Below are 27,059 nucleotides of genomic sequence, written 5' to 3'. Positions count from 1 at the left end.
GCCTGATCCCAAAAACTGCTCCCAAAAGTTTATATGACTGGTCTACGAGTATCTCTTTATGTCAATGACAACTTTTTAGGTTTTTAAATCACTGAATTCATTGGGGAACTTAAGACTTCCTTAAATGTGCCCATTCACACTAGTAATATGAGAGTTCTTCTATTTCTCCATGTTCTTCTTCTTCTCCTTCTTCTCCCTTTAACTCAATAATGTTGAACAACTTCCTCCATTCCAAAGGCTGCTTCAGATTCCATTAAGACAGTGTGAATATATCAGGATTGCTCGCACTACTGTGGATCTTGCAGACTTTAATGTTTGCTAAGATGGATAGCCATAGTTAAAATGAGCAGGACTTTGCCTGCCGTTTCTTTGCTCATCACAAGACAGAACATTTCATATGTTTTGAGTATGCTTTGTTCATTGACATCCTCATCTCAATTTAAACATGTCATTTTTTTTCTGGAGGACAGCATGTTCTCACTTTACAAACTGTGTTTCTTCTTACCAAGGTGTGAATTTGTAGATTTGGGGATTTGTAGGGTTTGGGATGCACATGTATGAGAACACACAAAATCTCAGATCCCAAAAAGTATTATCGGAACAAGAGCACCTGTTGGGAATGTGACGATTTTGATTGGAGGGACGCACTGGACCTGCCACAGAGTGGGCCTTTGCTTCCTGCCTGCTCGTCAGTGGAGGTTTTGGTGGCCTTTTTGCTTTCACAATGACACAGTTAAAGCCTCAAAAGGGTGTGTAGGGGGACATCCAGCCTTCTCACTTCTTATTCCCGATTCCTCATTTTCTCCACTGCGACTGTGTTTGCAGAGATCCACAAGCAGCACTGGGTGGGAGGGCTACTATTATTAGTATGAGGATACAGACACAAAGTCCATAACATGTCCACACCAGTGGACACACGCACACACAAACACACACACATACACGCGCACACAGACACAGACACACGCACACACATGCACGCACGCACGCACACACACACACACACACACACACACACACACACACACACACACACACACTAAATCAGAATTCTTAATTGGGAAAAATAAGAGATGAAATGATTCATTACTCATTCTTTACTCATAAAAATTCCCCTAAACCATCCCAATGTGTCTACCACATAAGTTCAGGGACCAGAGTACCACAGCACAAAGAAACAAAATTGTGTTTGCATCCTCTTTGTGTGCATTTGTAATCTTTCTTGTGGTGCTGTCTCAACCTTATCTTTGTGGTTTGGCTATTTAGGCTCAGCCACATCAAAGGAGGGTAGGTGTGTGCATACATACGAGTGTGTTTGTTTGTGGTGAAAATGTCTGAGTTTGTTGTGGAGTGGGCGGTTGACCCAAGCCCAGCTTCAGGTCTTTATCTCAACAAAGCACATTTCCTGTACGCCCCAGCACTTCCTGTATGGTCCAGCCCAAGTGGTCACACCTGCACCAACAGACCCACAACACATTGCGCATACCTGTTCCACTGGTACTTACCTTCTCAAACCCACCTTATCTGATAACTCTGCTGTCAAACCAGGCATTCTATACCTTTAATCATCATTAGTGTATAACCATGTTGTTTCGTTCCTGATAGACTCATATAATATCACTCATACAATATCACAAAACAAGGCCCTGAATTCATCAGTGACAAGCAATGTCAAGGGTTTCTTTCTATTTGCTGGTAACCAACTGCTTACATTGTTATGTCAAAATGTAATTGGGAATTATATGCTTTGTCTCCAATGATTATGTTGCAGTTATTGTCATACTCTGTGTCTCAGTGGTTCATTCTTTTTTTCTGATTTGTTTTCCTAAAAACATATTTTTTAGCATCTAAAATAATAAAGCCTATTTTAGATGAATTAACATTGGAGAAGAAAGGAGAGGTAGCAGCATTTCCAGTTTTATTATAAAAAAAACAAACACACCTTATACTTCTAATACAGTGTATCTCAGAAACATTTATACTGAACATGCATTTAATGCAGAATCTAAGGAAAAATATAATGTCAAGGGTTTCTTTCTATTTGCTGGTAACCAACTGCTTACATTGTTATGTCAAAATGTAATTGGGAATTATATGCTTTGTCTCCAATGATTATGTTGCAGTTATTGTCATACTCTGTGTCTCAGTGGTTCATTCTTTTTTTCTGATTTGTTTTCCTAAAAACATATTTTTTAGCATCTAAAATAATAAAGCCTATTTTAGATGAATTAACATTGGAGAAGAAAGGAGAAGTAGCAGCATTTCCAGTTTTATTATAAAAAAAACAAACACACCTTATACTTCTAATACAGTGTATCTCAGAAACATTTATACTGAACATGCATTTAATGCAGAATCTAAGGAAAAATATAACAAGTTTATAATACTCCATTCCACATTTTCTCACATTCTATGTGGTTCATGTATTGTAAAATGAAAACAGAGTTAAATAACTGACCAGACCCTGCAAAATTTGGACATCCAAAATGCATATAAAGTGTGTCCACTTCATTGAAACAGTTCAGTCATTGATACATCTAGGGTGCACTATGCAACACTGAGAGCACATGAAGGTTGCATTTAGCTCTGGCTGTTCTCTCTCTCTAATAATAATAATAATAATAATAATAATAATAATAATAATAATAATAGTCAAACACTGAAAAGCTGAACTGTTACTCTGCACATCTCGGTGAAATTAACACATGTAACACCAACAGTGCTTGTCACCTTTTTCTTACGCTCTTTAATTATAGCAGCTCAAAGTGTAGTGACTACACCTACCAGCTATTCTGCAAAAAGCACTAAGAAGCTTTATGCTCACTCTGAAGAGAAACAAACCCCATGTAAACAATTTAATATGATATAGTAAGGTTTCCTATCCTATCAACTTCCATTCAGTCATGAAAACAGAAATGGTAAAATTAGTGTCTCTTAACAGTTTTTTGTCTCTTTCTGAGGAATGAAGGGATATTCAATGCAGTAGTATTTCTTGACCAGACAACTTGAGCCAAATGTTAAGACCGTCCAGTGGAAATGCTCTCTAGCTCTGCACCAATTTGGACAGTTCTGGCTTTATTTTGGTCAAAAGTCAAACACAGGCCTAATGTAAACCTCATATTATACAACACACTTTACCAGCTACTGAGCATGTCTAGCTGCTTGAAATGACAGCTTTACTCATGGTGGTATTAAGTAAAAAAACTGACATAATCTAAAATCAGTTACCACAGAGACAATCAGTGACCTAATTGTCTGAATACTGAAGTGAACATAACATGAAACTTCTACAGAACTACCCAGGCGAATAAACAGTTTGTTTTCATAATCAACACAGGCCTACTTGCATTGATATTGAACTATTTATTAAAATGCATAGCATTCAGAGGGTTTAACAAAGAGCAGAAAAAGTTTGGGGGAAAAAAAAAAACAGTGAACATAAATTCGAAATGATAATTCCACCAACTAAACTCACTCAGAATGTTTTTGTTCTCATAAAAATAATGAAGAGTCTTATGAGGCAATGAACCAAGCTCTTATCTTTGGACACTACTGTCAGCTGCACAGACAAAAAAACTGTGTGCATTTGTTTCCTGTGCGTAAGAAATTAGTGATTAATGCAAAATCAAGAACACAGGCACAGATGTACATACACACATTATTCATACACATACACACACACACACACACACAGATTCACACACACATACACATGCACACACAGTGTATCCCAACATTCTTGGCTCTGTGAGACCCCTGGCCCCAATGCTCCAGCTTTGTTCCTCTTTCTATAAGCATTGCTCAAGTCACCCAGGAATGAGTCACACAGTGTGTTTTGTTCATCTGGTTCACCCTGAGACGTACATCTTAACCCTCTCCTGACCAGCACACAAGATGTCTACACACTGAAGCACTTAAATGGACAAATGTAACATGTTCAATCTCTAAGAAATGAAACTAAGAAATGAAATTCGCTACAATGTTTCAACGGTCTCACATACCTGGGTTTTAACTCATTAGTACATAACAGTAGTGTTCAGTTACTTGGCTGATTATTCGGTATTGAGAATATGTGTCTATAGAGCTTTGTTAAATACAAAAACGCAAATACAGGTTTAAGCTTTAATTACCTCAAAGAGACTACAGTCACGTAAAAAAAAAAATACGCGTATTTTAATCAAATATGCCACCTTGTGGTGACCATCAGTTTACCATGACTAAATCGTAATCGTACATGTATGTTCAGTTACTCCGATTGCATTGCTAACCTTACAAGAATATGTCTAACAGGGATAATAATCAGCTAATAATAATCAGCCCTCTACTGTTTCTTTGTTTTCTTTAATTAAAAAGTCATTTCAAATCATTTCTAAAATGGCATGTAGTGTCCGAATTATGCTATCAAGACATCCTAACATGCCCAAACAACATAAAGTGATTTTACTGATTAACCTACGTTGACTATGTTGGTTGTTCTGAATATGTGACCTACATTTCGGCAGTTGGAGTATTTACCAGGTAAAATGAATGCAAATTATTAATTAATTCTTCTCACATCGACAATGTACTCTTTCTTTAAAAAACTAACTAACTTCACTTATTTGAATTAATCGTTTGTTCCTCGTAGTTCTTTAGTGGGTTTAGTGGATCTTTATCGTGCATCAGTACGGCCATCGTTGAAGACTGTTTCCATGTTCAGACGAGTGCCATTTTCCAAGTTTTTCAAGTTGGTTTTTGCCTGACACATCCATCTCCTACCTCCTCCCGGCCCGAAAACTCTAGACACTCATGTCCTCTGCCATTCGCTAACTACAGCCCTGCCCAGCTATCTTCAGAGCTGAAAGATCTGCGACAAAATATTATCTCTTTGCGTAGCTCAGTTTAACTGATCTCTATTATATATACAGAGATTTTTGTCGGTGATGATTAGTTACAGTTTAGCGAAGCTGCACTTAAATCCATGACTCCCTAGCGCCCTCTGTATTCAGCTCCTGGATATTCTGAAATGCACTTCCGGTGCGTGAGACGTGGCCACTGCTGGAAAAGTCTTGCGGAATGAAGCAAACGGAATCCCTGCGTCTGCAACAGCGACCCTCTCTTTCCAGCTCATTGGTGGTTGCAACTTAAAGCTGGATGGCAGGGATACGCCGGAGTGAAAACAGCAGGAATCACAAGAGGGTAAATACTAAGTCATTTGACTCATTCCTTGTTTCTGTCAGTTTACTTCATAACGTTTAGCGAACATGTTTAAGGCAATAACTGTTTTTGCCATGAGCTAGTTTGATGGACCGCCGCTTTCTGGAATGTACACGCCAGGGGGATACCATAGTGTTTGTTAAGGAAACCCGTGAGGTATTTCAGCTGGAAAATATGTGTTGGCTAATCTTTGATATACAGAATCGACGATTCCATCAATTTTGAAGACTTTCTGGTGTTTATCCAAAAGCGGTCGAGTTTGTTAAGAGCATTGTGCAAAATAATGTAACGTGGCAAATTGTTTCTAAACTTTAAGTGCGGAAAATCGTTAACACCGTCTTGCTTATATGTGCGGTCAGCAATTCATCAGGTCATCAACCTCGCACTTTTTTGATGGTAAAACCCGCCACGAGAAGGCTGTTCCACTTCTGTTTAACCTAAGATGCTAGGACACATTCGGTAACGAATCGCCCTGTGAATGTCCCATGCCTATTAAGTGAATAGAAAAAACAACGTCACCTCATATATGTATTTATGTGTTCATGTGTCCGCTCACATGTGCAACCTCCACTACCGATAGAATTTACCTTTTAAATTCTGTACTTCTGTTATAAACCGTACCGTTATTAGAATTCTCAATTCTGCATATATTAAAAGCTCTGCAGATATCGCACTTCGGTCCAACATATCACAGACGTGACTATGGCATGCAAGACCAATTAAACAACTTTATAATTGCTGCTCCTAGGCTGTATATCCGTGCGTTCCTCCCCTCTGTAACAATTTAAATTAAGATTTAAATAAAGATTTGTTTTAAACATATACATGTACTATTGTTTTTCTTTTCTGGTCAAATACAGATTATTCACAAACCCAATGTGCTTTGTCACTGTCTCTTAGTACCACGCATGTTGCTCACAAGTGCTTTGCGGACCTTGGTCCAGATGAGTGCTGGACCTGAGAGGAAGCCTGCTTGGGCAGCAGCTGCCCTGTTGGTTGGCACCGCCTTGCTGGCCGTCACCTCCACATCCTCCTCCAGTGGTAAGAAGATGGCCCAAACAGCGGTGGCCCAAGCTACAGTTGCAGCTGCAGGCCCTGGGCCCTGGTGCGTGGAGGAGCTACTGGGCTTCCACACACTCTCTGAACTCTTTAGCAGAGATGGGGCTGATATTTGGCTCTGCTCCTTAGTTGGCTCCATAGCTGTGGGCCTCAGCGGCATCTTTCCCCTTCTGGTCATTCCCATTGAGGCTGGAGCGGCCCTGAAAACAGAGGGTAAGGAAAAATGTTCTTCTTTCTCATCCCGTTTTTGTGATGGTCCTGATCTCATTCAAGATATTGCATCTCATTTTGGAGCAGATCAGAAAATTGTGTGACTGTTTACACGTAAAGAGATAAACATTCACATTGCTTGAAATCCTTGAAGTCATATAGGCTATTGCCAAGTTCCCCAGCCGTTTTTTTTAAAGGATCTCGGGATTCTAAGAACTGTTATAAGATCTCTGTGCAAGGAAAAAATAAAATGTGATGTGACTCCTTGGTATTTTTAGATATTTCCAACATCATGGACAAGTACTGCTAAAACAGAGAACTGTCTACTCCGTGTTAGTCATTATGTCTCTGTTCTTTTTTCTTTTAAACAAAACAAAAGCCAGTTTGTTTTAATCTTTCTTTCTTTTTTTTTTTTTTTTTTTTTTTAGATATCCTCTCCCTCTTTGGTGTGATTTTAATCATTTGTTTAATGACAAAATTTTTCTGAATAAAAGCGCCGCGTTGGACATGGGTTAGCTCTTCGGTCTCGTAGTGTTGATTTAGTGACCAAATCCGCACCTGTTGAGGCCTGCCTGCTGCTGGGACTGAATTTGGCAGGCGCACAAGTGAAATACCCCTGGAGTCAAGCAGCAGATATCTTGGAAACATGTCCTCAAATGCCACAAATGAAAATTCCATAGTGTTTAACAAAAGATGCTAGGGTCCACAATGAAGATGCTAGAGAGTCTTTATTTATTTATTTTCTTCCATAACGGCAGTGTTATTGTGATGTTTATCAGTCAAAGGTCTGAACTTGGCAGACGTGTGACAGAATGAGTTTAAAAGACTTGTTAGTCAGGCACTGTGAATAAGTTTGTAGCATTGAAGTTAGTAGTAGTTGTGGTGTTTTGGGTGTGTGTCTTTAGAATGTTTGTCCTACAGGCTAAAAGGGGAATGAATTGGAATTTCTGAATGTGCTTAGACTTTGTCATCCTCTTTGTGAGCAGAGACGAGACAGCGGCTAGTGCATGCCACTATTTTTAAAGCCATGTTATTACAAAGTAGACATCTGGAAGTGTGTTTTGCCACACTTTTGAGTTTGCTGCTAATCTGAATTGTTTACATTTCTTTGTGATTTTTGGCAGAGAGCTCTGTTTACATGGCATTGGGAAATGATTGACAGTTATAAGCTTATATTTTGGTATTGCCCTAAGGTAACTTGTCATTATGTTTGAACTGTTAATCAGCTAATGCTGTTTTTTTTCTCCTGTAAGTCTCCTTGACTCAGGTTAATGCATGTATTTCTGTCAGTGGATTAGTAAACGGTGATGTCGTGTCTGTCTTTGTCCAGCTGGCTGTCAGAAGCTGAAGAGACTGTTGAGTTTTGCTATTGGCAGTCTACTGGGTGATGTCTTCCTCCATCTTCTCCCAGAGGCATGGGCATACACTCACAGTCCTGGTGAGAAATCTCCTCTAGTGATTCTCTCTCTCTCTCTCTCTCTCTCTCTCTAGTGATTCTCTCTCTCTAGTGATTCTCTCTCTCCCTCTCTCTCTCTCTCTCTCTCTCTCCATCTCTTTCTCCTGTCTCCTGTCCTCTTTTCCTTCTTTCCTCTTTTCCTTGTCTCCCGGTCCACTCCCAAGCCTCTCTGCATTTCTTTTCTTCTGTTTTTAGATCCTCTCTTGACCCACCTATCATTTTCTCATCCATTTAATGTTTCTTTTTTTTTTTTTTTGCATTCAATGGAATATCCGCTAACTTCCATTGAGGTTGTATTTGTCAGATAAGTTTTGTCACTTAATCTGAATATCCCAGTCGGCCTTATAATATGCAGCACTCTCCTTTGGGATTTACTGTTTTCCTCAAGGCTAATGAGAAAAACGAATTTCACTGATATGCATGAGTCTCGGCCTACAGAATAATTGAGGCGACTTTTTTCAGGTGTTTGTTTGCTGTAATCTCTCCATTCATCCTGTCACTTGGTTTGTCTGTTTGTGTGTATCACTGGTCAGATGGGAGCAGCCGCCAGTACAGAACCCAGGGCTTGTGGGTCGTGGTTGGACTGCTGTCGTTCCTCATCTTGGAGAAGATGTTTCCCGATGAGGAGAGCAGGCCGGAGAACAAGAGCTTGAACCAAAATCCTGCTGTAAGTTTGTCAGATGTATTTCCTCAGAGCTAATCCTCATCTTCTCACAATGTTATGTAGAGAGAGTTCAAAGTTCAAGATTATTTAGAGCCCAATATCACTATTAGGATAGTATTATAATAATAATATAATAATACAGAGCTGGTCTCCTTTTTGTTGTTTTTTTTATTATTATTTTTATGAATCTGTGTATATATTTGTTTAGTTATTTCGATTTTTCTGTTAGTTAGTTTTCTTTGTATATTGTTAGCGGTCTTTCCCGCAGTACATCTGAAAGCCTTGTGGTGTAATATGATATGCCAACCTGTTTTCTAAGGTTTTTTTAGCTGAGATTATTCAAGGTTTGACCAAATTGATGAAAATGTTCTCATGGTTAGTGTGTTTTTGAGTGTGTGTGTGTGTGTGTATGTGTGTATGTGTGTATGTATGTATGTATGTATGTATGTATATATATGTTTGTGTGTGTGTATGTATGTATGTGTGTGTATATATATATATGTATGTGTGTGTGTGTGTGTGTGTGTGTAATCACACTATATGTACACACACTACATGTAACAATATGTAATTTTAGTTGAGAGCTGCACTATTGGGCCTCATGGTGGAGCTATAGTGACAGACACACTCACTCACTCTCTCTCACACATACTCACACACACACGGTCCTCTGTTCTGCTGTTCTGCTCATTCGCATTGCTGTCCTCTCAACCTGTCCTTTGAAGTGTTTTTTCTTAAAAACTCACAGTCAGCATGTTTTATTAGGCAGATCTAATACTGTACTTACTGTCACCCTTAGCAATGTCACTTACGAGGTTTTGAATGGCTGTCGTATCAAATCATATTAGAATTGTCTCGATCCCCCTTCTCTAACACACCTTATAAGAAATGTGATTTATTCTGAGAACGGTTAATCTTCAGTCCTCGTGATTTATTTCTCTAATCTGTAATTTTGTGGCACTGCCGATGGTACAGACTAAAAGCAGATTTTTTTTAAAAAAAGTTTTGTTGAACCTTCTGAAATGAAAAGCTTAGCTGAGAGAGGGAGAAAGACACCAGTCTAGACTACATTCTGATATACAGGCATGTCGTGCATAGAGACATATAAGGTTAATACTGTTTTTCTCAGAGGTGCTACTTGGTACTGAGCAGTCACAGACGGCATTAGATATCCACAAGGCCTGTACAGGTTTCCTCTGAGAACTAAAGGCTCTTTAATCTGGGCTGATTTGCAGTACATTGCATCATTCCCAGGTAAATGTAAGCCTTGTTCTCCCTGTCACCTCTTATTTTGAAGCTAATGTAACTCTGAAGTTCCCATATCTGGGAACAGGAACAAGTCCCCCCCCCCCCCCCCCCCCCCCCCCCTCGACCCGTTCATGTTTTTATGTCCTCCTTCACCAATACACTGTATCAAAGTCTGTTTTTGCAGTTTCTGTTGCTCACTGTGAAATTTCTCTCGCTCCTCTTCTCCCTCCAGCTTGCTTTCTTTCTTTCTTTCTTTCTTTCTTTCTTTCTTTCTTTCTCTCTTTCTTTCTTTCTTTCTTTCTTTCTCTCTTTCTTTCTTTCTTTCTTTCTTTCTTTCTGTCTTTCTGTATTTCTTTCTTTCTTTCTTTCTTTTTTTTTCTTTCTGTCTTTCTTTCTTTCTTCCCCCAGTTATATCCATATAATGACTTTTCTGTGTGAGACCTGGATATGGTATTGGGCACAGTCTTAAACTGGGGTTTTTGAAGTTCAGGTGCAAGCAGGAAGACAGATTTGTTTTGCTTAGAGCCACAGTGTACCATTACATCTTTTTGGGAGCACCAGAGAGCCCTGTTTTGTTTGTCCATAAGGAGTGACTGCTCAAGTATCACAGGAAGCACATTTGTGTAGCTGTAGGTTACCATTTTGTCGACATCATTAAAAACTTCCATCGAAAAACACCAGTCTGACCGGTCTGGCATACTGAAGTGTTTGCTCAGTCCAGTATATCTCCAGTGTATACTCTTCTTTTTTTTCTTTTCTTTTCTTTTTTTTTTCTAAATGTAATTGATATTTTCTGTATTTTTGTTGCTGAAGTCTCCAGTTTTCTGAATGGTGCTCAGACATGTGAGTTTGCCAGGGTTGTGTGGGTGTGAGGGCTGAGTGAGGTAGATTGATATCTTGGGCTAGTTACCAACTATTAATAGAGTCTTACAGGAAGCAGCTGTCACCACCACTTTAGAGCAGAGCAGAGAGAGCAACAGGAGTTGCCATTTTAGTCTTGCTCCTTCACCAGAATCAGCAGCTTTGAAGTCTGCGAATATTTGGCTGTGTGTTCACGGGCTTTATGCATCTGGATCTCTCCTCAACACAGAAGAGAAGAGTGCTTCAGAAAATGACTTAAATCCTATCATGGCCGTAGTCAAACGTGGGTCATCAAAAAGAACACTGTTACGCTCTGTCATGCTCTGGTCCTAGTGAATGTTCAGGTCTCCTGCAGACTACAGTCTCCTCAGCTGCTTCCTTTGCAAGCAGAGGAGGCCTCAGCGGAGAGGAGACAGGTCCAGGAATGCAGTGCATATTATATGATGAGTAATTCAGAAACTGAGGCTGTTAAGTTTCCTCTTGTTTCGGTCATTTGTTTCACTGATATATTTCTAAAAATAAAGTACTTTTCTGAGTCATTGAATTGGAAACGTAATTTAGATTAGAAGTCCCGGTTGGCACAGCAGAAAACAAAGTGATAAATAAAATAAAATTATTTGACAACAGACATTACAGGTCAGCATATAACATAAACATCAGATTGCAGTTTGAAAACAAGCCACACGGTTTCAAGCAGCTGAGAAACAGACGCCAGCAACAAAATGATCCTCAGTCTTAAACATTCTCTGTAAATATGAAATAATCCTGTACAATTATCAACATAAAAATAAGTCACCTGTTTGGTTACATTACAGAGGGGGGAAAGGCAGTTTAATGTGAAATCTGTTTAGTGAAAAGAATGAATGACTTTAGAGGGAAACTATTTTGAATTTATTCACTATATGGCTAACACTAATGCTGTATGTATCAAAGCACCCCCCCCCCCCCCCCGCCAGGGGAGAGTAGTCTACGCAATGAGAGTCTGTTATGAGAATTAAAACGTTACACACTTTGTTGTTTTTGCTCTGGGATTCCTTAAATGTGCTTGCGAGTCAATTAAATTGTCATCTTCTTCCTTTTTTTATGTAATAGAGTACCATGTATTGCTTCTGAGGAAAATTCTAGAATGCATTGCTCTCTGATGAGCTTCCTGCAGCTTGACTGATTTACATGCCTCTCTGTCTCTCTGCTATCACTGTAGTCTTCCACCGTAAAGCCCAGCAGCGAGGTTTTTCTTTCTCCCAAAATTAACGGCATGTGCAGCAGGGGACTGTCCGAGCCCCAACCAAAAGCTTGCCTCAGCTCACAGTCAGAGCCAGAGAAAATTAAGGTATGTGCACCCAGACTGAGAGAACTTCAACCTTTTACCTTTCACTGAAAATGAATTGACATTTAGCTAGAAAGCATGTTATGAGGGATCCAAAAGAATTTGTTTATTTACATGGGAACATCTGTGGTCATACCGTTTACATTAGCTTGGTGATGTAATTATCATCTGTGTTAAGACTGTATCCACTGGCTCATACCTTAGTCTGCATTGTCATTTTGTTGTCTTGAGTCATATTTTTAAACAACTGGCATAACTGATGACCTGATTCAGTTCTGCGTAATCATTGTGCATTAAGGTCAGATGGAGTGATTAACATGAATATTTTGCTCTTTCTTACAGACAAGTGGGTATCTGAACCTCTTCGCTAACTGCATCGACAACTTCACACACGGTCTGGCAGTAGCTGGGAGCTTCCTGGTGAGCAGGAAGGTGAGGAAACGCAGAGATCAAACAAGGACAGTTCTTCATGCTACCAATTATAAAACCGCCATGACAACTTCTTCAATTACTTGCACACCCAAAAGTTGGCATTATGAAAGATCTGTATGATTTTTTTTTTTATCACTTGTCATGCTGAGAAGACAAAATGAGCCTCCAAAATTTGTGCGCTGTTTAATTCATACTCTCTAAAATTGAAATACTACATGCTATGAACTGTTCACTTTACCGTCCACCTCTGTACACCATCTCTTGTCCCTGTTTATAGTTTACACTTGGTGTCCTCATAGGACATGATTGTACCTGTCTATTCAAAGCTTGGACAGGCTATGTGTGATCTTTAAGATTGCAAAATGATGGTATGTTTGCTACAAGATTACATTGTCTAATGAGGTATAAAAACAATGCCAAAGTGACAAGAGACATAATGAACTCCGTAATTAGATTTGGAAACAAAAGTTGAGTTGAGAAATAATCAGACCCCAGAGTTGTCTAATGACACTGTATTGCTCAGTGGAACATTCTGGAACACCACCAGAGTCAATACTTCACATTGGACTACTCAGCTATAGAACTGTACATGAGTTACTACTCCAGTTTCCATTTCGTATCCCCTGGAACTGTGGATGATGGCCCTTAGTGTTAAGAATGAGTTCAATGCCATACTTACAGGTAGCACCTGACAGGGAGAAAAGCACTTTCAGTCACATTAATCAAGCGCATCTAGTCATTACACATAAACAGACTACAGGAAAATGTCAGAAGATGCTAAAAGATGACTGAAACATTTGAATAATGTTACATCATGCAACATTTGCATAATCATTAATTTAAAAGACCTGTTATCTTATTTTTGGAGCAAATGGCACATCAGTGATTAATGTCGAGCAGCTGATTGCACTGCTGATTTATGATGTGCTGTAGAGATGAAACGCTGAAGGTCGACAGGTTGAGAAGAAAATGGTGTTATGTAACGAATCATGGTGAAACGGTTTTCTGTTTGGTGTAGAGTGTGTTTTTAATGTTAAAAATCATGTCAAGAGCCTGAATAATGCGGCAGAAGGTGGAGTAGAGTATTTTGGTAATTGTGCTGGTACAGTTTCAGTCCCAGAGCAGAAGGCTTTAATGGTGTGTGTGTGTGTGTGTGTGAGAGAGAGAGAGAGAGAGAGAGAAATATCGTGCTGTATGACTAAGACCTCAGTGTTTCAGTGGGAGAGGTGCAGGTGGACAAGCATAAGGCTCACAGCAGGAGCCAAGTGGGAGTTCGAAAGGAAACGAACTGGAGGCATCGCACACGCATGCATATATTTGCACACTCATGTGCTCACACACACACACACACACAAGTTCTAAAAGCAAGAGCACTGTATGTGATTTTCTAAAAGCAAAAGTATGGTATATGTTTGGTTTTTTTTTAAATGAGAATAAGAGGCTGCTCAGTATGAGAAGTTAAATCAGTGGGTGAAAGCCTGCTAGCTGTGTAACTCCTTTCTAACAGAGACAGACATGCGTTCACTCAGAGGGAGTGAGTAGTGGAGGAGGTACACTACTCTCATACTGAAGTGTTAATCCAACTGTGGGATGAAAGACATGATGGTCAGTTCATAATATTGCTCATTTCTCTGTCTGACAGGTTGGTTTTCTCACCACCTTTGCCATCTTACTCCACGAGATACCACATGAAGTGAGTTAATGAGCTCACACTCTCAACACGCAACCTCTCTCCCTCTCGCTCGCTCACTCTCCCTTTCTCTCCACTCACTCTCACTTTTCTAAACAGTGAAATCTGTTTTTATTTTTTACTAAGCACTGTCAGTTATTTAGCCAATCAGACTGTGCTTGTTTCTTTTATTTGAGATGTAGTTTTGCCAGCCATTTACTGAGTCTTTTTAGATGCCACTCATCAAAATTTCAGTGATAGCAATGATGGGAGTACGTATTAGAGTAACGATCATGTCAGGTTACATAGAAACCTTTTCATGGCATTGTTATGCTGTAGAGCCTCACACACATCAGAGATGCACTAGAGATCTAACTGCACTAATAAGTCTGAAGCCTCCTGTGATCAATCATGGTCGAGGTGTATAATGACATACATTATTGGCAATCCAGATTTGTAATGAATATTCCCTCTAATGTAGCCCGTAACCATGTAGTTTGGGGCCATCTAGATGTCCGGGCGTAGTTCTAAGTCCAGTCTGCATTCAAGCTGACGGGTGAAAGGTGTGGTTGTGATTGTGTCCAGGTCGGAGATTTTGCCATCCTTCTGCGTGCTGGCTTTGACCGCTGGAGTGCTGCCCGAATGCAGTTATCTACAGCTTTGGGTGGAGTCCTGGGAGCCTGCTTTGCCCTCTGTTCCCATTCCCAGCATGGCACAGGTGAGACCACGCCCAGATGCACTCATTGATACACGCCCCCTGTATAGTGTGTACATTTCCTCACTATTCATGAATATTTTACTGAGCCTAAATATTTCACAGGAAGAGTCTTGTGAATGTGTGTATACAGTTGGGATAATCTGTTTGTGTGGTATGGTACATCTTATTTTGTACTTGTTTCTGTGTAAAAGCATTATACAAATCGTTCTGCTATTAATTAGTGTGAATGGTCCTTCTCTGCTCAGTGGGTAATCTCCTGAGCAGAGAAAAAAAGTAAGAATATTTGAGGCTATGTTCAAAAGGTTTTAATGTTGTTCTGTGTCCTCCCTCCTCGTATAGTAAACTCTACTGCCTGGATCCTGCCTTTCACCTCAGGGGGATTCTTGTACATTGCCTTGGTGAACGTGGTGCCTGATCTTTTGGAGGAGACCAATCCCAGGTATTACACCGTCTAGCGGTACTGTGATTATGCCCATCCTCGTTTGAGCTTGGGTTGTACTTTTGGAATGTTGGAGCCTGAGGGATAATGTAAAAACTACTGAAGTTACATATTTCACTCAGACCTGTCTCCTTTGTCCTCAGGCACTCACTGTTACAGATCCTTCTCCTGTGCTGTGGAATTCTAGTCATGGCTCTCTTGTCTGCCGTGGTAGAATAGATATAGAAGCATGGTGCTTTACCAAAGAACATGTGGAAGACTACCCAAACTGGAGGACTGACAGACTACTCCCTCTAGTGTTCAAGCTTTAATGACTGAGAACTGTTCTTTCTCCCAAAGACTATGGAGAAACATAGGGACGCAGAACTGAACTGACAATCGGATGGATGTGTGTGTGTGTGTGTGTGTGACTTGATTACCAGGGATCCACATTCTTCACCGGGTTACCTGGTCCTCCACTCCTTTTGTGTTGGTGTTCTGAGTCTAAAGCTGCTGTAAATGGTGCCTGAATGCAAGACAGAACAGCCAGAGAAAGGGAAAAAGATAAGATGAAGTAGCTAAGATAATCCATTTAGTCTGCTCATGGGCTGAAGCGTTCTGCATCCTACACACGCGTAGAAAAAATGTAAAATGCTTCAGCCCTTCTGACACATAATACGAGTCATCTCACCAGGATGAATGTCTTATTAAAATCAGTACTTCGCTGAGAAATGATTCGTCACGGGCATGGAACAAAACCGCTCTGCAACACTCATAACAATGTATTTATTTGAATTGATGAGTAATTTAAATGATGAATTTGGGGAAAAAAAGGCTTGTGTATAGCATTTGCATATCCAAAATCATTTCAAGAGATCTTTCATAACTTTTATTTTGTTTTTTCCATAGTAGTCATTCTGTTGGGATTACAGTATTATCAAATAGCAATAATCTACATTTTGACTCTGGCGTTCACAGAAAGAATTTTTGCCATGTTGAAGAAACTACAGTGAGAGGCCAATGCACACTAATGCATATTGTCGTTTTTCTCATGGCATTCATACACTACCGATTGGCCTATATGTTTACCTGCCTACACACTTGTCTTTATACTCTCTCTCACATACACTAACATACACACACACACACATACACATAGACTGACATCCACGCACACACCCTGACATACATTTATACACAGACTGACACACAGACTGACATCCATGCACACATGCACTCAGATTCATGGTCCCTGTTCCTAGGTTGATAAGAGATCTTATAACTTTTCTTTGTCATGTATTAGTTTGCTACCCATTGTTTTTCTTACTGGCTGTTTGATATGTTATGTCTGCTTGGTTATACTCTGATAACCACTACAACACTATCACATTTTTTAGTCATTGAATTGCACATAGTTACACGGTAATAAGAAGTCATTTACATGCAATTTTCCAGGCACTGATTAAGCCTATGTTCTGGACTGAGTATCACTATTAATATGTTTTCTTCATCAAAAGTGCTTTTTATTTTTGGACTAGGCTTAATCTGTTCCAGAAAATTACAAGTCTTCATTGATTTAATGATGTTCTGCTAACTCTTTGTTACTGGTTTACTCTGTTGTTCTGATTGCTGCAAGCATTCTAACCATCTCACTCACCTCCTAGCTTAATTTTAAAAAGGCCTTTGTTAATTCAGATGAGGAAAAAGAGCCTGAAGAAGATTCAGTCAGGAATTCTGCGTTAATGCAGCAGTGACACAGGCCCGATACCTGTCTCTCCATAGAAAAAAAAAAAGAAAGAAAAATTCCCCTGCATACTGTAAAATGGCATCTTGAAAAGAATGAACACTCGACATTGTTACATTTCAGGTCAAATGAGTCTAACATAAATGTATATATTCTAAAAGAGAGCTATTTATTGTATTGACAAGATATTGAGCAAAGCAAAAACAATTTTTAAATTTACTTCACAAAAGTCTCTTGATTGTTTCAAAAGAAAATAAATATGTATTTTTTTGATCTGATACTCTCTTTGCAGAAAAAGGACTTTTGTATTTGTTTGTGTTAATATGTATTGTATTGATACATGTATATTTTGTTCGACTATGTGTAGCAAGAGCACAAAATAATTTTTTAATTCAAAGCCATTTTGAAAAATTTCCTCAAACAAAGTCATTTGAATATAGTGAGAGAACCTCTAAACTTGAAACAAACATGTGCTTAGCTAGACACAATGAGCGCCAGCTTTTAGCAAACTGTTACCAAGAATCTTCTGAATGCCTTTATGGAAACAGCCTTGGCAAAAACAGGTAAGCATATTGATTTTATTGTTTTATGTTAAAAACTACCTTAATGCAATGTTCTGTTTAGAAATGTAGTTTTAAACAATATTCATCACGGGGGGGGGGGGAAATCCATCATTTGTTAGCCTCAAAGAGGAGATAAACGTGATCCTTTGTAAAATGAAAACCTGCGACCAAAGACTCATTCTGAGTCTTCACTGCAGTAGAAATATCTGCACACTGATTCCCTTCTTTTTTGTGAGTTTTTCGTGTACTCTGTTTCGATAGGTAAGCCATCGCTCCGGCAAATGTCCATAGATTTTTGAAAACCAAGGCGTTGTTGATGAGTACCTGCTATGCAGAGCCGCATGTGTGTCATTCTATGTCCAGGCATTTGTTCTAAGCACATTTTCTTCTACGTAGCCTGCCTAAAATGTCATATGGGAAGTGGGGGGGTGGTATTGATAGTGAGTTCACACTTGTTCAGTTTCGACACAGTCTGTTTGGCAAGGGACGGTTGCCATAACGACTCCCCTGCGGGTTGCCTTCCTTTGTCATCTGCCCTAAAACAGCTCGCTGTGTGTAGAAAAGGAGATGTACATTTCTACAGTCATATTTAGCACAACCTCTCCAGAGTCCAGTAACAATCATAATTACGGATACTCTTCCACTCCCTTTTGGGAAAATAGTTTTGTGCAATGTGTAAGGAAATGTGAAGCTAGCAGTAGCTGACTCCATCATCCCCTTAATTTGATAGTGGCGCTGCATCAAAGTATTTATTAAAATACATTTGTTAGTAAAGCATGCAGTCACGCAATTGGTGTGAATTGTCACAGAAATGCAGCTTTGAATAGTGGTGGTGATTAACTACCACACACACAAGGGGAACTGACATAACAGTTTTGGATTCAAATTGAATTCTGAGGAGGCTGAAGGAAAAAAATAAAATATATTATGTGTGTGGGTGTGTAGCATGCTTTGTATTGCTTTCATATTTCATAATTAGAGCACATTAAATAAACATAGCCATAACCAGTACTAAGGTGTTGATCTTTGGTGGCTAAAATAGGAGTCTGAGTAAACCTTAGCCTTACTATTGTTTCCTGCATGAGATTCAGAGGTAAACTGACATGAATTTCATTTGACAGTTAAATCTGATCAGAAAAAGATGCACAGGAGTACAAGGAAATGAGAAACAAGGAAAAAAAAGAGCAGAAAAAAAGAAAACGGACAGCCCCGGTTAGAGACTGAAATAGACAGATTTGCAGATGATGATAGAATAGTGGTTTCAGCATGTAATTTGTACTCTATATTCCCCAACCTCTTAAAAATCTTGTTCAGTATCAAAGCCCCTGATGCCTGTCAGTGTGCCACTGACTGCCAAATATGATATTTCAAACTAAATGAATTTTTCATTGTACGACAGCAATACAAGGACTTCCTGGTACTCTGGGAGTTTGAGAGATGTTTTTTTCATTTATTGCTTTTGGGAACTTTTCAAAAGACAAATCATCCCATAGGTGGTCTGGCACAGCAATGTCTTCTGAAACTGCTTGATTGAGAGATTCAGATTTCCCCTTGAGTGGCTGAACATGCTGTGACAGAAATGTCTATTGAAGTCATTCTGGAAAACTTGAGGAAATGTAGGCCAACCATTGTTCATCTGAGAGAGGAGACATTCTACTCGACTCAGTTTATGTTCTTCTTCTGCTTCAGTGAAAGAGTGTGTGCGTCTCTGATGAGGTGTCTGAACACTCATTTAGGTGATACATGTGATACATCTGGTGAACTCTCTCTCTCTCTCTCTCTCCTAAAATGAAAAGGAAAAGTGTACCATAACCCAAATAAAAGACAACTTGCAAAATTTAGGATGAGCCTCTTTCTTGTCAAAACGGACCGTCCTGTTTGTTTACATATACATTTGCTTTAAGCAGTACGCCCGCAGATTTACACTTTTTCTCACAGTGCTATTGTTGAGCGTGATTGTCCTCTGCTCAATACGCTAAAACCCAAGAGGAGAGAGAGCGCACTGCATCTCTAAACACGCTTCACAGCACTAGGAACTAGCTGTCAGGCATCCTCTTTCCTCTCATACCAACAGAGCTGAATGAAAATAAGAAACAACAGCACGTCTCGCAGGACGCTCCGCACCGATACACTGCATCAAGCTCGAGCCCAGCTCGGCACCCGTCATGTCAGTGTTTGAAAGCTGCGAGAGGTGGTGAGTGTCAGCTTGTTTTTCGCCTTTGCCTTCCGTCACGGTTGTCGAGGAAGGACCGCGAGTGTGTCTGGACTCACCACCAAGCGGGGAAGATGGCCGCCATTAAGATTTTAACCAGTACTGGGCTTTTCTTAGCATTCTGTGCTTTAGGTTTGCTTGCAATGGCCATCTCCACCGACCACTGGTACGAAACGGATGCACGGCGACACCGGGAACGTTGTAAAAACTACGCAAACAAGCGGAATGACCCTGGATATATTTACATCTCGAATCACAACCTGCCTCTCCAAATGCCTCCAAAGGGCACTGAAAAGAAAGTGAAAGGGCCAAGTGTAGGATTACTACCTCGAGAAAAGCGACACTTCTTGGCTGCAGCTTCGTCCATGGAGTCCCACTGTAGCCGTCAGTTTAACTCTACCGTATCTGGACTCTGGAGAAAGTGTCACCGCGTTGGTTTTGATCTGGAGACAGAAGACCTTATCTATAAAGGTGAGAGAGATGTTCTGCCCAGGCTTGCGCGATTACCCATTAAAAATGCATTGAGACCAGTATTTCTTCCGCCCGAGATTAAATACAATAGATGTGTACAGATAAGCACAGTTAATTGTGAATCTGGGATGTTTTACAGTCACGCATAATCATTTACTTGCGTTTGAGACCATCTCTCAAGTAAACAGTCAACATGCTGTGCGATTCCGTTCTCTAACCCCACGTCTCACTTTACAGGTAATGTGGGGCGAAAAATAATTTTTCGTCTTTACCATGGACTTTAATAGTGTTGTTTTTGGTTACTTAAGTATATAATAGTGAAAAAGGCAAGTGCCTAAGTAAAGCTAGTGGCACCTTGGATAGGTGATCAACCTCTGAGTACAAACCTATCCATGGTGCTGAAATCTCCGCTACTGTGGCATAGCGGTTGGTTCTCTGTCTGTCTGTTTGTCTCAGGTGTTGTATGACTTTCCGATTTCGTTTAGAGCATTTTTGTATCTTTTAGACATCGAACATGAAATAATGATTTGTAATAGGTTAATGGTCCAAGTGTCTCGAGGGAGAAAGAAGGAGGAACAAAGAGTGAATAATTGATACACATCCGGGTATGAGGTCGACTAGCACTGTAGGAAACAAATCACATTGCACTCAGGCCCCGCACTATGTAATCATACGGGCGTACACTACAAGCCGAAGGTTCAAGAACAAGGAACGGTATCACGAAAAAGAAATACAGAGCGCTTGAACAAAATCATAGCAGAGGACTTTTTCTCTATATTAGCCTACAACACTTACTGTACGAAAGTATTAGCCTGTGCTATATCATCTGAAGGAGTCACAAGAATTACGTGCCGAAACACTTTAAAATGCAGCTGCTTGTCGTATGCTTTTGTCTGGATATTTCTCAGCTGATTGTAGCAATTTGTGACTCTTCAATCCCTGTCATAACAGCTGCCTTTAAAGTGCGTAGCCTACACAAGAAAATTTTAGGCTTAATTCTGCAGCCGTAGATCATTTGCCAGCAGATTTCTTTCTCTCTTTTTATTCGCCATCCACACAAATTCTGTTCTGGAAAAAAAAAATATCTGAAAAACTCTCCTCACTGAAGCATTGTAGCTAATTTTCCCTCGTGACTGACAGAGGGGATGCGTTGTGCTCACTCGTCCAGGTCTTCATCAATAATTTGTTCGCTGAACTCCCAGTTGACTCTGAGTGGCCGTGTAGATGCTATGAATGATGAAGTGGGAAAGATGCACTTCTAAGTCAATTTGAAAAACCTGAACCCGCGATCATATTTCACATAGATTTATGACCTGGCAGTCCGATGTCTTTCTCGCTTTACATAACTCTTTATTACCCGCTATCCTAGTACGAGGCAGCGCAGACAAACCATGTCCAGCACTTAAACAATATTGTTCCCTCAGCACTGATCTATTGCGATAATCTTTATCGAATTAACAGATTTGCCTGTTATCTCTCTGGAGTTAAAACATTTAAGTACAGTTTTTCACTTGAGTTAGTTCAGAGCAAAGGTCCTTTCATATATCCCATTAGGCAAAATGTTAAACAATGTTGTTTCATTTTCAGTCAGTTTATTGAAGTTTATCCTCATTTAGTCTATCTGTCTATCTATCTATCTGTCTATCTGTCTGTCTGTCTGTTTATCTATCTATCTGTCTGTCTGTTTGTTGAAAAAAGTTTACGAGGGTCATCCAGTCAGATTGTTTATATATGACTCATTGACTCATTTTAATAGTTAATCAAGATCTGGATGTGAATCATGTACTTTAACAAATATAGAGCATGGTGGCAAAGATAATTTTCTCTTGAATGTTTACTATGAATAAGTTCTACGATGCTGTGAAGAAATGCTTATAAACAAATTCCTCAGATAAATAAGTGTTTGATCTGTCAGTGGTGCAAGTTCCCTGATTATTTTCTTGAAATTACCCGAAAAGGATTTGTTTTGTTTAACCTAAGCCATTAAAGCTCCCTATCTGTAGTTTACAGCAGTGAATTTCTCATACACAAGTAAAGGCTTTCAGACTTTTGGTGACATTTCTTATTATTTTATCAATTTGGAGATTATTGAAATTTTCCCTTACGTCAGAAAACAAATATGCAGAGTAACAGGATTTTCACATTTGGCATCTAAATACCAACACCCCCCCCCCCACCAAACACACACACACACACACTCACACGCACACACACACACACACACATCCACATCCCACTAGTTCTAATTTGCCTGCCAAAAGCTTTTAACTTACTTTCAGATAGAGCAAAACAGGATAAGAGATACACCCCTTTACCAAGCCGAAAAATCATTCATGACACTGCATACCCTCTCTTCCCTACTGTCGGTATTATGTCTGACCATTGTCTGAATGAAAGAGTGAAATGAGTGGCTGCTAATTCTGTTTGTCTCTCACTTGTTCTGAGAAAGTGTCTAGTCTTTCCTGTTTTATGGGTGATTTTTTTTAATCTCTCTAAGAAAAAAATAAGCAAAATGACCAGTAAAGTGTCTGACCATCACTGGCATCACAGTGTATTAACAGGGGGTAGATCACAAGGAATTATGGGGTGTTTACAAGGGGGTAGATCAGTAGGTCACTGGTTTTGTTTGGTGATGTTTGGCCCAGATAAGATTGACTTGAATTTTACCTCAGGCCTCTGTCTTGTTAAAGCTATGGGAGTAGACCCCCCCCTCCCCCAGCACACACACACACACACACACACACACACACGCACACACACACGCGCACACACATGGACATGCATTCACAGTGTGTCTCTCTTCTTCATCTCCTCTGATACACTGATTCTGAATCATCCACAGTGTTTTTCCCCAGCTGGCGCTTTTGTTTGGACATACATGATTTTATTGCTTTCAAAAGAGCGGAGCCATATGTGGGTCCTTGACCGCTGGAATGTGCGAGTAATACTGCTGTAATAAGTTAGACCTCTGATTTTCTCCCACACATGTGAATGTCAAGTGATTGCATATATTCAGTGTGCAGTAATCTGTTCCAAACAGAGGGGTTTGTGTTCTCCTGTGCACCACAGCTATATGACAACCTTATTTAGTTTATTTATTTATGTATTTATTTATTTGACAGTAGTTTAACCTTTACTGTTGAACAGGGCTTGCCTGAGGGTTTCTTATTGAGGCACAAGAACATGACATCCCCTTGCCCTGTGCTACCGGCTCCTGGTAGTCAGGGTGACTCAGCTGCGGCCACCCACGGCCACCAGGGCCGGTGGCCCCTAACCCTGGCAACCCCTGTAGCAGAGGCTGCAGGTGACCTTATCAGTGTGTGGCCAGTGCATGATAGGGTTGCAGGCTGTAGTCTTCATGTCTCTCCTAGCCTGCCCAGGGTAAATATTGTACTGGGATCTAAAGCACTACCGAGATAGGACCATCTAAGAGAATACTTTTGGGAACTTGTTTGCACCAAAAGGGGGTCTTGGTTTTCTCCACAATGTGTACAAACAAACAAATAAAAACCCACCAAGGTACTGTGGAGGAAAGTGTGGTGTGTGTGTGTGTGTGTGTGTGTGTGTGTGTCTGTGTGTGTCTGCGTGTGGCAATAAATTAGTTTTTAGACCCTTGCCTTGACCCTGTCTCTAACCCGACTCCCCAAGTGATTACCACTCCCAAGGGATTCTCTGAGTGGATTAGATCTTCTCCTTTTCATTCATGTACTCATTGGCTATCTAATGTCACAGTTACAAGATTGATAAAGATAAACTTTTGTTTTACCTCATTTACACATTTCTGTGACTTTCTCAAAAAAGTTTCTGATGAACCAGACTGGCATTTCTGAGCTACATATGTCCTACTCAAATGTTACTCTTGTTTGTTTGAAAAATTTTCGCTCAATCACTTATTAGGTAGTTTTTGAATTTCTCAAGACCTCAATATGTGCACACAGCTCAGGCTGATAGCAGCACCTACATTGCTTTTAACACATGAATAGCAGAGGTTCTAAGGGTCAGTTCAACAGAGCTTCACTGTCTATTTGAAGTAGTTTTACACGTTTTAAAGCGCAGTAGTTCTACATGTCACGTACACTGTGTGAAATGGATGTGTTTGCTGTCTTGCAACCCGACTACACGGTGACGCGTTTGTTGTGCGATATTCCTGGCGACCTTTTCCCTGTCACATAGCGTGTTTTCTAATTGGTCTGAAACTCTCGGCAGTCAGTGTGAAGGTTAATTAGAGACTCATCAGCAGAAATGATGCTGTGTTGTTGTGAATCACAGCTGGTTGTCTCTCACATCCAGAGACACTGATGTGCGCTCTTGTCATCCAGAATTACTGAAAGATTACTTGCTTAGATGCTCCTGGATATTGTGGTTAAATTTACTGCTGGTTTGGATGGATATCAACTCTGATTTAGAAGTTTCTGATCAGTGCTATGGATCCTGTGTCTGATATATCAATTTGCTGTTTTTTTGTAGATTAAATTATTATTGATTTTTGGAATTCATGCAATGTAGAGCCCGGAATCCATTTGTTAGTTTTTAATTGCATTATAAGGTACTGAAGCTTTGGTGCTGTTATTGCATGTTACTATGAAAAGAAAAATGTCCACTCAATTTGAATAATGATTTTGGAACAATAGTACGATGTAGAGTGAGGTTTTAGGGGTTAAAAGCAAGTATGAGCATAGGCTTGGTTGTTGAGACAGGAATGCTACAAATGCATGATATGCTGCGATTTTTAAAAAAAAAGGTTTTTTTGAATAATTCATGAACTACCTTGGTATGTGACATTCTGCAGTCCTGATGAAGTTACCTTTGAGCATACCAAATGTCAAAACTGTTCTCACCTTGTTTCTAAATTAATCTCTCAACCATGTGGTCTTGTCACAAGAACATTCTTTTTACATAATTCCAAAATGTACCAGCGATCTACAATCATTAAATACCCTCCCCCCCCAAAAAGTTCCTAATGAATGAATAGCAGATCAATAAAACGAAGTGGTTTAACATATTTCAGCAGGACCGATGCCAGTGACCTGTGAATATGAAAGCATTGCCTCCAGTCTTATTTCACTGAGCTGAAAATGCATATCATGACCTGTGTGGCCCTTGACATTTTTTTTGAAAATGTCTTAAACTCCATCTCCTGACAGACCCTTTGTTTAAAGGACGTCTCACGAGGCACGTGATTTAACATCCAGTGGAGTTTACGGCTACTGTTTACAGTGGTCTTGTCATATGGAAAGCCTGGAGAGGACTGACATGTTCCCCACACTTATTCTGACTTCAGTCTGGAGTTAAACAATCCTGTTACCCAGCAGATACTGTCATATACGTATGTCTTTTATCTAATTGGGATAGATCCAACTGCACTTGATTTCCTAACCTTGCCTGTTCTTTCTCTCTTTTTCTTTCCAATGCTTCTCACCACAGGGTTAGTTCAGAGATGTACACCAGTAAAATACCATTACTCCTCCTCCATTCTCCCTCGAAATCTGCCAATTAATATTACTAAGACTATCCGACAGGACGAGTGGCATGCCCTGCGTAAGTCAGATTTATCCAACTTATCCAACAACAATCCTCTGCTTTACCTCTGCTTGCATATATATGTGTGTGTGTGTGTGTGTGTGTTTATATATATATATATATATATATATATATATATATATATATATATATATACTTACGTATATAGTACCTAGTTTTACCATATTGCAGTCTTTTTAATTAGCTTTTAGCTTTTTATTCCTGTTCTCATTACCATTCTCAGTGAAACATTTTCATCAAGCTAATTGTGTGAGATCAGTGTTATGCATGCACTATGTGAAATGAATCTAATTCTCATTTGGTGGTGCATATGCACATTGATATGTGACTGATAGGATACAATAAAGCAGAATGGAGCAGAACGGGTTTTTGTCAAACGTATATTTGCAGACCTGCGTAGGATGACTGCAGGCTTTGTGGGCATGGCTGTGTCCATCATCCTCTTCGGCTGGATCATCGGTGTGCTAGGCTGCTGCCAGCACCATGATCTTATGCAGTACGTAGCTGGACTACTCTTCCTCATGGGAGGTGAGACCATGTTTATGTGAAATTCTTAAGGTGTTTTAAACGTCACATTTAAATCCTACCTTGTGTTTTTGTCGCCATCTAGTGGCAGATAAAGCATGTCACCTGCAGGGAGTTGGAGCCATTTGTGTATGATCTAATGAAACAATCTTGCAGAGAGGGATATTGCACTTTCAAAGAGCAAGTTCTGAATCTACTCCAAGTTTTCGTTTGTTGTGTAACATATTTTACATGCACATGCAGTGCAGCTGTGCAATTTGTGCTTTACAAAAAAGTTTGTTCTTGTAGCCATCAGTGGCAGGAAATGACAAACTGAATGGATGCACTGTGTCATTCCATCCCCTTCCCTGTTCTTTTCTGGTAGGAACGTGTTGTATCATTTCCCTGTGCACATGCGTGGCAGGGATCAACTTTGAGCTGTCACGTTACCCTCGTTACCTGTACGGTCTACCGGAGGACATCAGCCATGGTTACGGTTGGTCTATGTTCTGTGCTTGGGGGGGCCTTGGTCTCACACTGTTGGCAGGTTTCCTGTGCACGTTGGCCCCCTCCCTTAGCACACCCTCTGCTCGTTCCACCATCCACAAACCGCGGCAGGAGAACGGCACGGTGTGATGGCCGAGGTTTCCACCAGCCGCGGTGGCGGTTACCACTGAAAACACCACGCACCATCTCTGTGTCTAGACGTCTGGCCCATTCACCATCTCCCGGTCCCTCTCCCTCTGTCTGAACACTCCTCTACCCA

General features: G+C 40.1%; 2 protein-coding genes across 2 annotated transcripts; both read left to right on the top strand.

Annotated features, from left to right (window-relative positions):
* Positions 1–5,117: 5,117 nt before the first annotated feature.
* On the top strand, positions 5,118–16,106 carry slc39a13 (solute carrier family 39 member 13). The gene is made up of 10 exons (XM_030766332.1): positions 5,118–5,178; positions 6,097–6,468; positions 7,796–7,903; positions 8,455–8,603; positions 11,911–12,024; positions 12,364–12,453; positions 14,096–14,146; positions 14,708–14,840; positions 15,180–15,279; positions 15,423–16,106. Exons 2-10 carry the CDS (start codon positions 6,105–6,107, stop codon positions 15,496–15,498), a joined length of 1,185 nt encoding a protein of 394 aa, XP_030622192.1. The 5' UTR covers positions 5,118–5,178; positions 6,097–6,104; the 3' UTR covers positions 15,499–16,106.
* Positions 16,107–19,851: 3,745 nt separating this feature from the next.
* tmem276b (transmembrane protein 276b) lies at positions 19,852–26,929 on the top strand. The gene is made up of 4 exons (XM_030766593.1): positions 19,852–20,248; positions 25,673–25,786; positions 26,180–26,317; positions 26,679–26,929. Exons 1-4 carry the CDS (start codon positions 19,852–19,854, stop codon positions 26,927–26,929), a joined length of 900 nt encoding a protein of 299 aa, XP_030622453.1.
* Positions 26,930–27,059: the final 130 nt, after the last annotated feature.

The sequence above is a fragment of the Chanos chanos genome, chromosome 2 (genome assembly GCF_902362185.1).
Source record: "Chanos chanos chromosome 2, fChaCha1.1, whole genome shotgun sequence".
Lineage (NCBI taxonomy): Eukaryota > Metazoa > Chordata > Actinopteri > Gonorynchiformes > Chanidae > Chanos > Chanos chanos.
The sequence above is the reverse complement of the archived record's forward strand: the minus strand, read 5'-3'. Positions and strand labels throughout refer to the sequence as shown.